The 12,382-nt window shown below is 41.8% G+C and overlaps 1 pseudogene and 1 gene segment (V, D, J or C); one reads left to right on the top strand and one right to left on the bottom strand.

The window, feature by feature from the left end:
- Positions 1 to 392: 392 nt before the first annotated feature.
- On the top strand, positions 393 to 1,950 carry LOC111816385. The segment is given in 2 exon segments: positions 393 to 591; positions 695 to 1,950. Coding segments are annotated over 2 exon segments (381 nt in total).
- A 6,236-nt stretch (positions 1,951 to 8,186) lies between these two features.
- LOC101567175 lies at positions 8,187 to 8,519 on the bottom strand (annotated as a pseudogene).
- Between the last annotated feature and the right edge of the window lie 3,863 nt (positions 8,520 to 12,382).

A 12,382-nucleotide genomic window follows, 5' to 3' on the forward strand; every position in this document is an offset into this window, starting at 1 on the left:
GATCTTTTAGTAATCTGGGTTAAGGAATTACCAGATTTGTAGCTAGTGGCTTTCTCAGAGCCCACTCACAGATGTGAGGGTGGTTCAGGGCAATATTGAGAAACTTTCATTGCAAGATAGGAACACGGCGACGGCATTACCATAGAGAAGCTGCACTTCAGGGAAGTCCTTGTCCCCGCAAATACAGGCTGTGTCGTCAGGGTTCGTCCTCCCACCCATGTTCACACTCAGCCAGCCTCAGTCCTGAGCTCTCAGGACCCAGCGCTTCCCTTCCTCCGCTGAGGATTTGCATCCTAAGGCCACAAGGGGGCGCTGCAGGAGCGCGCAGAGGCTGAGAGGCCAGGGCTGCCTCCAGGCACCACCCCTCTCTCTGGTCAGCAGCGGTCCTTCTCTGACAGATCCTCTGCCACTTTGGTCGGTCCCTCAGTCAGATGGACCAGGGCCACCTCAGTGTTCTAGGGATCCCTTGATGTTGACTAGGACTGTCCTTGGAGAGGGCTTTCTGTTCTCACCTGCTCTCTGTCCTTGTAAGGCCCAGCAGAAGCACCATGCGGTGGGCTGTGGCCCTGCTTCTAGCTCTCCTGCCTGCTGGTGAGTGCGTGGCACGGGCGCTCATGGGCCTCCCCACAACGGGAGCCTGTACTTAGAATTCCGTTACTTCTCCCTCATCGTTGTTTTGTTGCTGTTTCCACAGCAGGCAGTCAAACATCTGGTTTGGAAGGAGGAATGACATCGGTCACCAGGAAACCTGGGTCCTATATAATCATCACTTGCAATATTCATAAAGAGGAGAACTACATCCACTGGTACCTAGTCCAGGAGGGGCAGGCCCCACGCCGTCTTCTCTACTATGACTTCTTCACTTCCAAGACGGTGGATTCTGAGTTCAACTCAGGGAAATACCATGTTTATGAAGGCACAGAAAGGAGCTATAAGTTTGTGCTGCGAAACGTGGAAGAAAGCGATTCTGGAGTGTACTACTGCGCAGTCTGGGCAGGCACAGCGCTTCACTCCTGCCTTTCTCTGCGCTGAAAAGGATGTGCTGTGCAGCGGGCGCCCTCTCACTTCCTGGCCTGAGGTCACCTCCTAGCTCCACCTTTATGTCCGTGTCACACCACCACAACAGCTGAACCCGGACCCACCCACATCCTCAGGACTTCCTTAAAGGCCACACTACCGTCTCCAGTACTTGACCAAGCCCTCTGGCTAATGGCAAGGGCCGGAAAGCACGCTCAAGCTGCCATCTGGGGCAGAGAAGGTCACCCAGGGGTAGTCAGCTAGAGGGGACATTTAAGAAGACATCATGGGAACAGGAGTTGAACTGAATCATTTATCCAGTCACGATCTAGAGATAATGACAGGGGAGGATGCTTCTTCACTACTTGAGATTCTGAGGCGTGATGGAACAGAAGCCTTGTGCTTCAGGAAGTCCTTGTGCTGGTAGTCAGATTTACTATTTTTAAGAAGATGATATTTTCTTCACCATAACCACCCACAGTACTGTTTGTATGAATGAGCATGCCAGAAAAGAGGGGGTTATTGTAGTTTACTGATCCTTAATACAAATTGAGTTTCTCCGATCTAAATGTCCATCCTTACTCGTTCATGTACCAGGTGGCAACCAGTCTACAAAACAGATGGATGTGCTGGGTAGGACAGAACTGTTGGTGTGTGCACAGGCAGCCTCCGTGCACGCAAGCATGGCACAGCGTGCACAGCAAACTGGTGACACCAGGCTACTTTCTGTTTAAGAATTAAAACAGAGGGATGTCCTCATCACGCTACCTCAGGTGGATTGTGCCCTGGGTGACCAGTGGGCGTCAATCTTGTTTTACCTTTCTTTTTTCAAAGTGGACTTGTTGATCTCCCATGAATTTTATTGAACACATCTATTGAAATTGACCCTTGGACAGACCCATTTTAAGCAAATAAATTTAAGGCTCTAGCCACCCCTCTCCCTACCCTCTTAAACAGACACCAGAATGTCTGTCAGCTTATTCCTATTTCTTAATTATCAAAACTAAAGAATTCTTTGCACTAACAATCTTCTAATGAATGCTTTATATTTAAATTGAAAAGTCTTACAGAAAAAAAGACAATCACTGGCATATTAAGCTATGTTTAAGGTTATAAAATTAATCCAGAAAAGAAGTCACACAGGGAGATATCATATTGTTTGAGAGCCCGGCCATGATTAGCAAAAGAAAGAAGTTTACAGATATTTTATATTTCATGACCTGAAATTTCATTCATTAATTAACAGAGAACTGTGACTGATTCTGTGAGGTATGTGCATGTGGTATCCAGCATTCTCGTCTAGTTCTTTCCTTGACTCTAATTTTAGTCACTGATTCTTAAAGTTTCTTCATATAACTTTATATCATCTATTAATACAGACAGTTTCTCTTCTTTCTTCACAATCCCTCTAATTTTTTTTTATTTATTTTGCATTCTTAATTCCCTAGTTATGACTTCTGGTACAATATTCAGTAAAAGTGAAAGTGACTGTATTTCATGTCATAGTACAGATCTGAATAGAACCTTCAAGAATAACTTGGAAAAGCATCACCATGGGGAATCCTTCTTCCATGTGTTCCTGACTCTTGGTATATATGCAGGCTTTAGCTTATGATTCTTAGCAGAGTGGTGTGCTTTGTGTCTAGACGTTCTCCCAAAGTCTCAGGTAGTGGTGGGCTTTTCTGAGGTAGTTAGGCCTGGAGTTTGCAATTGGTTCTTTGTCTAGTGCTAGGATTGTGGACATGAGTGTTACAAGCACCCTAGGGCAGGAAGCCTGAATGAAATGTAAGGGAGGAAAATAAACTTGCTCCTCCCCTTTTTCTCTTGCTGCTTTTGTTGTGTTCCACCACCACAACCTGTTGTCCCTATGCCGTGCTACTCTGCTTTGAAGCCAGCTGATTACGGATGGAAATTTCTACCAACTGTGAGCTAAATAAACCTTGCCTTCCATTCCTTCTTAATTTTTGACATTAGGTATTTTGTGTCAGCAACAAAGAAAAGTAACTGAAACAGACTTTTGTACCAGGAATGGGGTTTCTGTGGTGACTTACACTTGACCATATGATTCAAGAGCCTTTTGGCGTGACTTGGGATAAGAGAATCGAAAGTTTCAGAGATGTTGTCTGAAAGAATAAAGCTACAATGCCCTAGATTATTTTTGTACAGGAGATTCTGGTCAGAGCTCAGAAGAGCAGAAGTATGGTAGAAATCCTGCCTTTAAAGACCAAGTTCAGGAGGTGTCTGCTGGAAAGAAGGACTGCATTGGATGTCAGAGTCTAGATGGTGTGTGTTATAACTTGGAAGAAAGTTTATCTATGTCTTTGCCTTGTCCAGATGTTTTGCCTGAGACTGAGATTTGCCTGAGAGTAAGTGCAGTAGACTAATCTGGCAGAAAAAATTTCTAGACAGTTGAACGGTGAGGTGATGGCATAGTTGCTGTTGGGGGCTGTTAGGCCAATGTAGATTGAGAATCAAGAGCAGAGAGCCCAGCAGAATGATTTAAACCATTGTGAGTATGATCAGAAAGGAAGCTCCAATAAACCTGTGGGCTACAAAGATAGAGGAGAAGAAATCCTGATTTGTAAGAAGGAACAAAAAAATAGAAAACATGGCCTACAGGCATCACAAGAACCCTTTGCAACCTCAAAACTACAAAAGCAAAAGGCTTTGCTTTGAAGAGAAAGTGACAGAACACCACGTTTTAGTCCATGTTTTATAATAGCCATGGCCATATTGTGTTCCAGAATTGCATCAGCATGGAAAATTTGTTCCTTATAATGAGATTCAGAGTGCCCACTTAACAACCAAAAGAGAGAGAAGGCTGGGTCCTGGTCTAGCTGGCAGCAGACCTTGGCATCATCCACATGGTGTTGGTTTTACGCACATTCAGAATGCAAGATTTGTGGGGTCAAGAAGGTCTCCAACCTGATTTCAAAAGGCCTGGATGCCAGGAAGTGTGCCCCTGAGAGGGCAGGTGTGAAGCTGTGAGGGTGAAACCAGAGGTACGGTTGAAACCTCGGAAGTTTGGAGTAGGCAGGAACATGGCTTGTGTAAGACAGTCTGCAAGAAGGGAGCAGAGCAGGCCCGAAAGAGAAGCCATGGAAGCCACCAGAAGTGCCATAGTGGTGAAGCCACCCAAGCCCTTTGGGGTTTACAACTTGCTACAGATTGCCTCAGATGCTGCACATCAGACTATAGGACCTAATGTTTCTCCTGTTAGAATTTGTACTTTCTTTGGTCCCAATCCTTTGTATCTCACTGTGTTTAACTTTTGAAATGGAAATATTGATCTTGTGCCATTAAATGCTTAACTTTCTCTTTGTTTGTACAGGGGCTGACAGCTAAGAGTTTGCCTTAAATCTTGGGAGCTGGACTTTTCAGCAACACTGAAACTGTTAGGACTTTGGCAACTCTTGGAGTAAATGCCTTTTGCCTAAAGGAATGTGCGTGAGTCTTTGGGAAACAGAGGCATAGTGTTATGATTTATGCCTGGATCTCCTTCCAAAGCCTCATGTGGCCATTGGGAGGGCTGTCATTGTTTCACTGTCCAGAGCTAGGATTTTTTTTTCTTTATTTTATTCTGGGTGTGTGTGCCACAACTACCCTAGGGCAGGAAGCCTGCATACCTTGTAAGGGAGGAAAAGAGGCTGGCTCCACCCCCCCCCCCTTTTTTTGTATTTAGTACAAGGTCTACAGGGTCTTACTTTGTGGATCAGGCTCTTAGTAATCTGCCTGTGTTCTTCAGCCTCCCAAGCAGTGAGATTACAGGAGTGCACCACCAAGCCCATTCTCAATCGCTGTCTCAGAGTGCCTCAGGGGTGAGGTGAGCACATCAGGCCCTGGGATTGAACCCCTGGCCCCGGCGTCTGCCTAAGCAGGAGCTTTAATCCACTGAGCTATTTGGTGGGCCCACTCCTTATCATCTGCTTTTCTTGGTCTCCTTGTCTTCTGCTACCCTGCACTGTTGCCCCTCTGCCATGCCACCCTTCCTTGGAGCCAACTGGCTATGGACTGAACCCTTACCAAGCTGTGAGTTGAACAAGGCTTTCCTTAATTTTGGCTGTCAGGTATTATGTCTTGGCAACAAGAGAAGAGTAACTAAGGCACACAGTTTCATAACTTTCTTTAAAAAAGTCTTACATAATTTTTTATTAACTCCGTTCCTAGATATTTTACACTTTTCATTGTTACTGTGTATGTTGATGTATTATTAAATACTTTTCATTGTTTATTACTAGTTTAGTTATGTTACAGACTTATGATATTGACCTTCTTTTCTATGAGTTTAGTGTCTTTTCTCATACTAATTATATGGAAGCTTGGGAATTTTTAATAGTATCATCAGCACATAGTGACATTTTTGCCTGACTTAAGTGCTGATTTCTTTTCGAATCATTACATTATCCAGGCTGCTCAGACTCAACACTCTTTTTGAATATTAGGATCATGAACATTAATTTCTTGTTCCTAAATTTAGTAGAAATTCCTCTGCTAGGTCATCGTGCTTGGTGGAAGCTTTTGGAAGATGTCTTTTACTAAATTTAGTTTCTTATTTCTATTTTGGGCTTGTTAGAATGTTCACTGGACATGAATTAATGTTGAGTGACATCATATGCCTTTTTCTCTATGTGTGGGTAGATTATTTGGTGTCAGGCAACCTTTGCATTTCTGAGATCATCCTTACCAGTCATATTATTATGAACAAAGTTTGCTACCATGAAAATAGTTTTGCTTATATGGTTAAGTGAGATGGGTCACAGTTGCCCCCTCCCCCCTTGCCTTTGCTTGGTTTAGACTTAAAAACCAATAATTTCTTGTCACAGCAATTTCTTCACTTTCTTTTTTCCAGAACCATGTGTTGAAGACTCTGGTTAATTTATAAACTTGAATATATTTTTACAAGTACACAATAAAAATTTCAGGTCCTGATGATATTTAGTATAGGTTTGTTAAGAAATATTAGAAACATGATTGCACTTATTTAGTGACTATGTCTTCCTTTTTTCTTTTTGTATAGATAGTATCATTTGCATCTGACTGTAAAAGTATAATGCTTCATGGTTCGAAAGTAAGGATTTGGGAATATACCACCCTAATACATGCTGCTGTGGGGCACTGACTGTGCTGAGTCACACACACTCAACAAACAGCAGGTGCTAGAAGGTCACTCTGACCTGCATGCTCTTTCTCAGAAGCAGATACGACTCTGACATGAAAGACACCCTGCCTATGAGTGTGCCGTCCTCAGTCTTTTCAATTTCTTTTCTTTTCTTTTTGTATTTTAAGCAAGGGTCTACAGGATGTTCAGGGTCTCATTACTAGATCAGACTTGTAGTGATCCACCTGTTTACAGCCTCTCAAGAGCTGGGATTACAGACGTGCACCACCGCATGCTCCAGGGACAGGGCCGGCGCGGCACCACGGGTATTGAATCCCAGACGCTGATCCTGTTTGCAGGTGCTTTAATCCATTGAGCTATTTGGTCAGTCCTTCACCCTTTACAATTTCATGGAAAATACATTTTCCACACTGAGGGGGGAACTTTCTTTTTAATTACTCTATGTTTGCAATACATAATAATTACATTCCCCAGATCTAGCATCTGACTCAGTCCAGCTCAGATAATCAGGCATTAGACCTCCTAGGGGGTGGACATAGTATATCTCTGGCATGTTAGAGTAACAGCAGGATCCACATTCCTGTGAGAACCTAAAGCCTCTCTAGATCTGACAGGAGGTGCAGCTCAGGTGGTGATGGCAGCAACGAGGAGGGGTGGGTGCAAATGCAGATGGCGCTTCAATTATTTCCCCAAAGCTCACCTCTGCTGTGTGACCCAGTTCCTAACAGGCCACATGCTGCTGGCATTCATTGTCCATGGCCCAGAGGGTGGGCTATTCTCATCATTAACATTCTTCTCACCAGGAATGGAAAGGTAGAGCTGAATGCAACCTTGCTACCCTACCCTTCACCATCCCAGTTGCTTCTCTACCCAAGTACCTACCACTGTTTAATTCCCTGTAAGGGACTGCCTCAAACTCATGCTTTGGTTCTTCATTTCTTTTGAGATCTTCCCTGGTAAAAGAAATACTCAATGAATCTGTATGCTTTTTCTCCTGTTAATTTGTCTTACGTGATGTAATTCTGGATCTGGCCAGACTCTTAAGGAGGTGGAGGTGGCCTTTTGTCTCCCCTCGACTGGCATTATTCATTCATGCAATTTTGAATTTGTATTTCTAAGATTTTGCACTTGTATTTCTAGATCTCTTTTCCCTAATATGGATACTTCTATAATTTCTTTGTTCTTTTATTATTTTGCCATACATTCGTCCATTTTATTATTTTTCCCAAAGAATCAGCAATAGATTTTAGTTTCTATTTGATTACTTTCTGGTCCTATTGTTTCTCTTTTCTACTTTTTTATTATAGTATTTTTTCCTCTTCTCATTTAGGGGGTTTGATACTGGATAACTAACTTTCAGATTTTTTTTTCCTCCTACTGAACAATACTTCTATCTATAAATATCCTTCTGAGGAACAATTTAAATCCATAATGCAGGATTTAAAAAGTGCATTTTCTTATATAATTACTATTATAAGTTCTAGTTTGCCACGCAAAAGTCATGTAAATGTGTTTTAAGTTTCCAAAGATGTGTATTTTGCTTCAGCCTTGCATATCTATTTAGTTTCCATTTTTTCCCACTTTGGAACTTCTCTCTTTCTCTTAGAGTTTTTCGTTTCTCCCTTCTTTCATCTGTCTCCTCTTTTGTGTTTTCTTCCTTCCTTTCTTTGGTGTGCATATTGTTAACATAGTAAATGTGAACAGAATCTCCATTTTCTGAGAATAGATGTGTTCATTTTATCAGATTTGCTAATTGTGTTTTTGAATCTTCTGTAACTTTTTCATTTGAATGGCCTATTTGTGAATCCCTCTTTGGAGTGTGGTAATTACTACTTCACATAATACATTGTTAAATTCTTAAATTTCTATCCAGTCCCCTTGTATATAAGACCTGGTGCAACTCTTTTTATTCTCATGCTAGATGCTAACTTTTTAGTTAGCATCTTTAAAACGTAGTTTATATTTTACAAATTCCTTCTTATCCTCTAGAGTGATTTTATTTATTTATTTATTTTTGCAAGCGCACAATGTACTTTTGCTTTCCATTAGTTTAAATTCTTGAGGGGCACAACATCACATGGATCGGGTGTCCGACGACCTTAGCGGGAAGGTTGCTTCGGAACTTGGCGCGTGCCACGCCGCAGTTTCTACAGGCCCGAGTCACTTTTCCCCAGATCACTCTGGTTTTGTTTGGTTTGCCACCTGGAGTCACTGTATTGTTTTCTGCTTTGTACACGTAAGCACATCTCTTGCCCAAGTAGAATTCTGTTTCATTCCGGGCATCAACACCTTCAATTGTAAGAAGAGCTGTGGGTTCCCTCTGGTTCCGGAGACCCCGCTTATAGCCAGCCACAAAGGCCTTGCACCGCCGTCTGCCAGGCATTCGCCTTTTAGAAGCCCTGTCCCCAGCAGGCTGCTCTGGGAGTCTTCGGAAATCATGGGCTGGCAGACTCTGTGAGCCGCCCCAGCGCCTCGCTGCGGCACGTGAACAAACCTGCCCCGCTCACTGGCCCCCAACTCCCCTCACCTCCCTATTTTATTTATTTTAAAAATGATCAAATGGGGACCAGGGAGATAGCTCAGTAGAATAAGCGCTTACCTGGCTAGCACAGGGACCTGAGTTCAATCCCCGATTCTGCAAATAAATAAAAAATAAATAAAAAAGACCCTAAAAATGATGAAATGCTTCCAGTGTACATGAAGTTAAAGAGCATATGAGTATAAACACTGAACTACGTTTCACTATTTTCTTGTATCTTAGCATTTTGCCAGAGTTGCCTCGACTTTTTATATTTTAAGGAATAAAATATTAAATATATAATTGAAGACCCTAGATCTACTTTTCCCTGCTGATCCTTGCATTTTTCTCCCAGATGTAACTGCTAATTACAAGCCTGAATTTAGAGTTTTACATATTACAAATATATATATATACATATATATATGTATATATATATATATTTGTGAAAAATATATAGTAGGCAATATGTTTAAAGTTTTACCAAGTAAGGGCTGGGGACATGGCTCAGTAGAATAAGTGCTTGCCTGGCAAGTGCAAGGGCCTGAGTTCAATCCCCGTTTCACAAATAAATAAATAAATAAATAAATAAAATTTTACTAAGTAAGCCAGGAGGGGCATGGCAGTGCACACTTAGTCCCAGCACTCAGAAGCCTGAGCAAGGAGGATCTCTATGATTTTGAGGCCAGCTTGGATCACAAAGCAAGTTCAAGGCCAGCTTGAACTGTGTAGTAAAACCCTGTCTCAAAAAGACAAGGGGAAGAAAAAAAAAAATAGAATTTATATGAGTCCTTTAGTTTTTTGCTAATCTACACTGTTTTTATACATTTATTTATGCTTACAGATATAGCTCTTTTTAGAAACTTAATGAGTATATGGTATTCCATAATACAAATATATCATGACTATTAAAATTATTATTTTATTATTAAAATAAAGTCTAAGTTGGCATATAAAAGATTTCTATTTAAATTTTTGGTTTCTACTTAGGGAATACTCATATTTGTGTTACACCTTGCTGTAGAATTTTTGATTTTATTGTATGTATGTATGTATGTATGTATGTATGTAAATATATGTGTATTTGGTTGTTACAGGGTCTCACTATGCAGCTCAGACTCGTGGTGATCCTCCTGCTTTCAGCCTCCCCAGTGCTGGGATTATAGGCATGCGCCCCTATGCCTGGACACTGGCTGGCTCAGCCCATGTTGGGGGAGGGGCTGGTGTGGCATGTGGTGCCAGGGATCGAACCACGGTCCTAGTGCTTGCCTGAGCAGGTGCTTTAGTCCTCTGAGCTATCTCGCCAGCCCAGAATCTTTGGTTTTAAATGATAGAGACCCAATTTCAACTTTTTAAGTATGCAAAATACAGTGTTTTTTAATGTTCACACTAAACAAACATGGGGTAATTAGTGTGACTCTCAGAGTTTGCCCATATGAAGTTCTCATTTTTTTAAAGGCTTTTCCACATGTCAAGACATGTGGCTGTGGTCATCTCTAGATCCATTCTTATCTGTAACTTGTAGTCCAGGTCCACTGAAATGCTTTTCCTTTACTCCACTATGCAAAGCATGAATGCACTTGACTGATTTGGATGAAATACTGTTTTCTAAGGCCATGATGGTGAGCAACAGGCCCTGGACTATCACTGACCTAGGTTGGTATAGTGACCCCTGCTGGTGGGGGCAGGCCCCATCGCCAGAACCTCAGTAGGAAGCGAGGGCATGACAACAGGCTGGAGTATCTGGGCACAGCTATCAAATAAATGGATATCTTTCATATCAGTTGAGACACTAACCATGGGAACAGGGCAGCAGCACAAGGGATCAAGCTGAGCCCTGCACCTGCTATCAACCTTCTGATAGAAGAAGGCACTGAACCTGGCACCTGATAAGTATCTTCCAGAACAAGATCGAGTGGGACCACTGAGATCAACTAACAGAAATGTCGATAGTTGCCTTCTTCTTCTCTTTCTCCTCCTCCTCCTCCCTCTCCTTCTCCTCCTTGTTCTTTTTCTTCTGGCTTTTTTTTTTTTTTTTTTTTTTTGTCTTTTTGAGACAGGGTTTCACTATACACCTCAAGCTGGCCTTAAGCTCACTTTGTAGCCTAAGCTTGTCTCAAACTCACAATGATCCTCCTGCCCCAGTCTTCTGAGTGCTGGGATTACACACATGCACCACAATGCCCACTGCCTTCTTCTTTTAGTGGCCCATTCTACTTGTGGACTGAATCATTTTTATCAAAGTATTCTTTCTCCTTAAGTACTTCTTCTTTTTCTTTTATTCTTGTTTCTACCCTAAAATAAATGGACATCTTTCATATCCACCAATAATCCTGATTGATTAGGACAAATAAGAACCTGGCAAACATTACTTGTGCCTAATGTATCCAATTAAAGAACCACATATGGAAGGGACCAGAGTTCATCAAAAAAAGGAAGATGGTTAAAAAAATGGGAGGAAGAGGAATTATAAATACAAAATTGGTATCTACTACATTGTCCAAGAATAAAATTGTGTGTCCATGTGTGTACACTTGTGTACAAAACACACACACATGTCTTTGTAGATAATTAATTAATTATTGGTTATGTCCATATAGATCCTTTATACTTCCTTTAAGATTACATCTTATTAGGGCCAGTGCGATAGCTCAGCAGACTAAGTGCCTGCTCAAGGAAGCACAGGGACCAGGGCTCGATCTCTGGAGTCACATGCTGTGCTGGCCCCATCCCCAGTGCACTGAGCCAGTGACTGAATCTGGCTGTGTTGATGCACCTATAAGGCCAACACTGGGGAGGCTGAAAACAGGAGGATCACTACAAGTCTGAGCTGCGCAGTGAGACCTGTACCAAATACATGAAGAAAGATTACCTCTTATTTACTGTCTCTTTTGTTATGAATGAAACATTTGTCCTTTGCATTTTTGCATGTCTGTGTTTTGTATATAAGAAACTAGTGTAACAGTTATGTAAATCATCATGCTTTTTATTTGCAATATTTTTAATGGGTTGCCCAATTATCTATTATATTTTCTCTTCTAGTTGTATTCCTTCATTCAAATACATAAGAAGTTCATAGGTATTTTATTTCTCATTTTGTAATTATAGCTACATCCTTAATGTGATGACATTATAACTACAATTTGTTTCACATATGATATGTGATACTTTAAAATATAAAATATAAAACCAATGTTTTCAATTTTCCAATGTAAAAGTTTCCCACTAACTGCATAAAGGCTAAGTATAGTCGAAGACAAGCATCCAAGAACCTCTTGAAAACCACTAGTACATGTGGAGGTGGAGAGAGCTTTTAGAAAGATAATATTCCATATTCAAGGCTAAATCGTGAAGAGTCACCTAAGAAGGGGAACACAATCTCTTGAGGAATAAAGTGGGAAGAGGTGAAGCAGAGTGGGCCAGAGGCTTCCTGTCCTTCCTCTAGGGGTAGAGCATGTGTGTGTGTGTGTGTGTTTGTGTGTGTGTGTGTGTTAATGTAAAACATCCAGATAGGACTGTGGAGACAGCTCAGCAGTCTGGAAAGTGCAAGGACCCGTGTTCTATCCCTGGTACCGCATGCCATGTCGGCCTTGGGAACCCCAGGCGCACCCTGCAGGCCCCAATACCAGGCATGGTGGTGCATGTCTGTAATCCCAGTGCTTCAGAGGCTGAGACAGGAGGATTGCTATGAGTCTAAACTGTGTAGTGAGACCCTAAAAGCAATAATA

The sequence above is a fragment of the Octodon degus genome, unplaced genomic scaffold, assembly GCF_000260255.1.
Source record: "Octodon degus isolate 3935 unplaced genomic scaffold, OctDeg1.0 scaffold00031, whole genome shotgun sequence".
Classification (NCBI taxonomy): Eukaryota; Metazoa; Chordata; class Mammalia; order Rodentia; family Octodontidae; genus Octodon; species Octodon degus.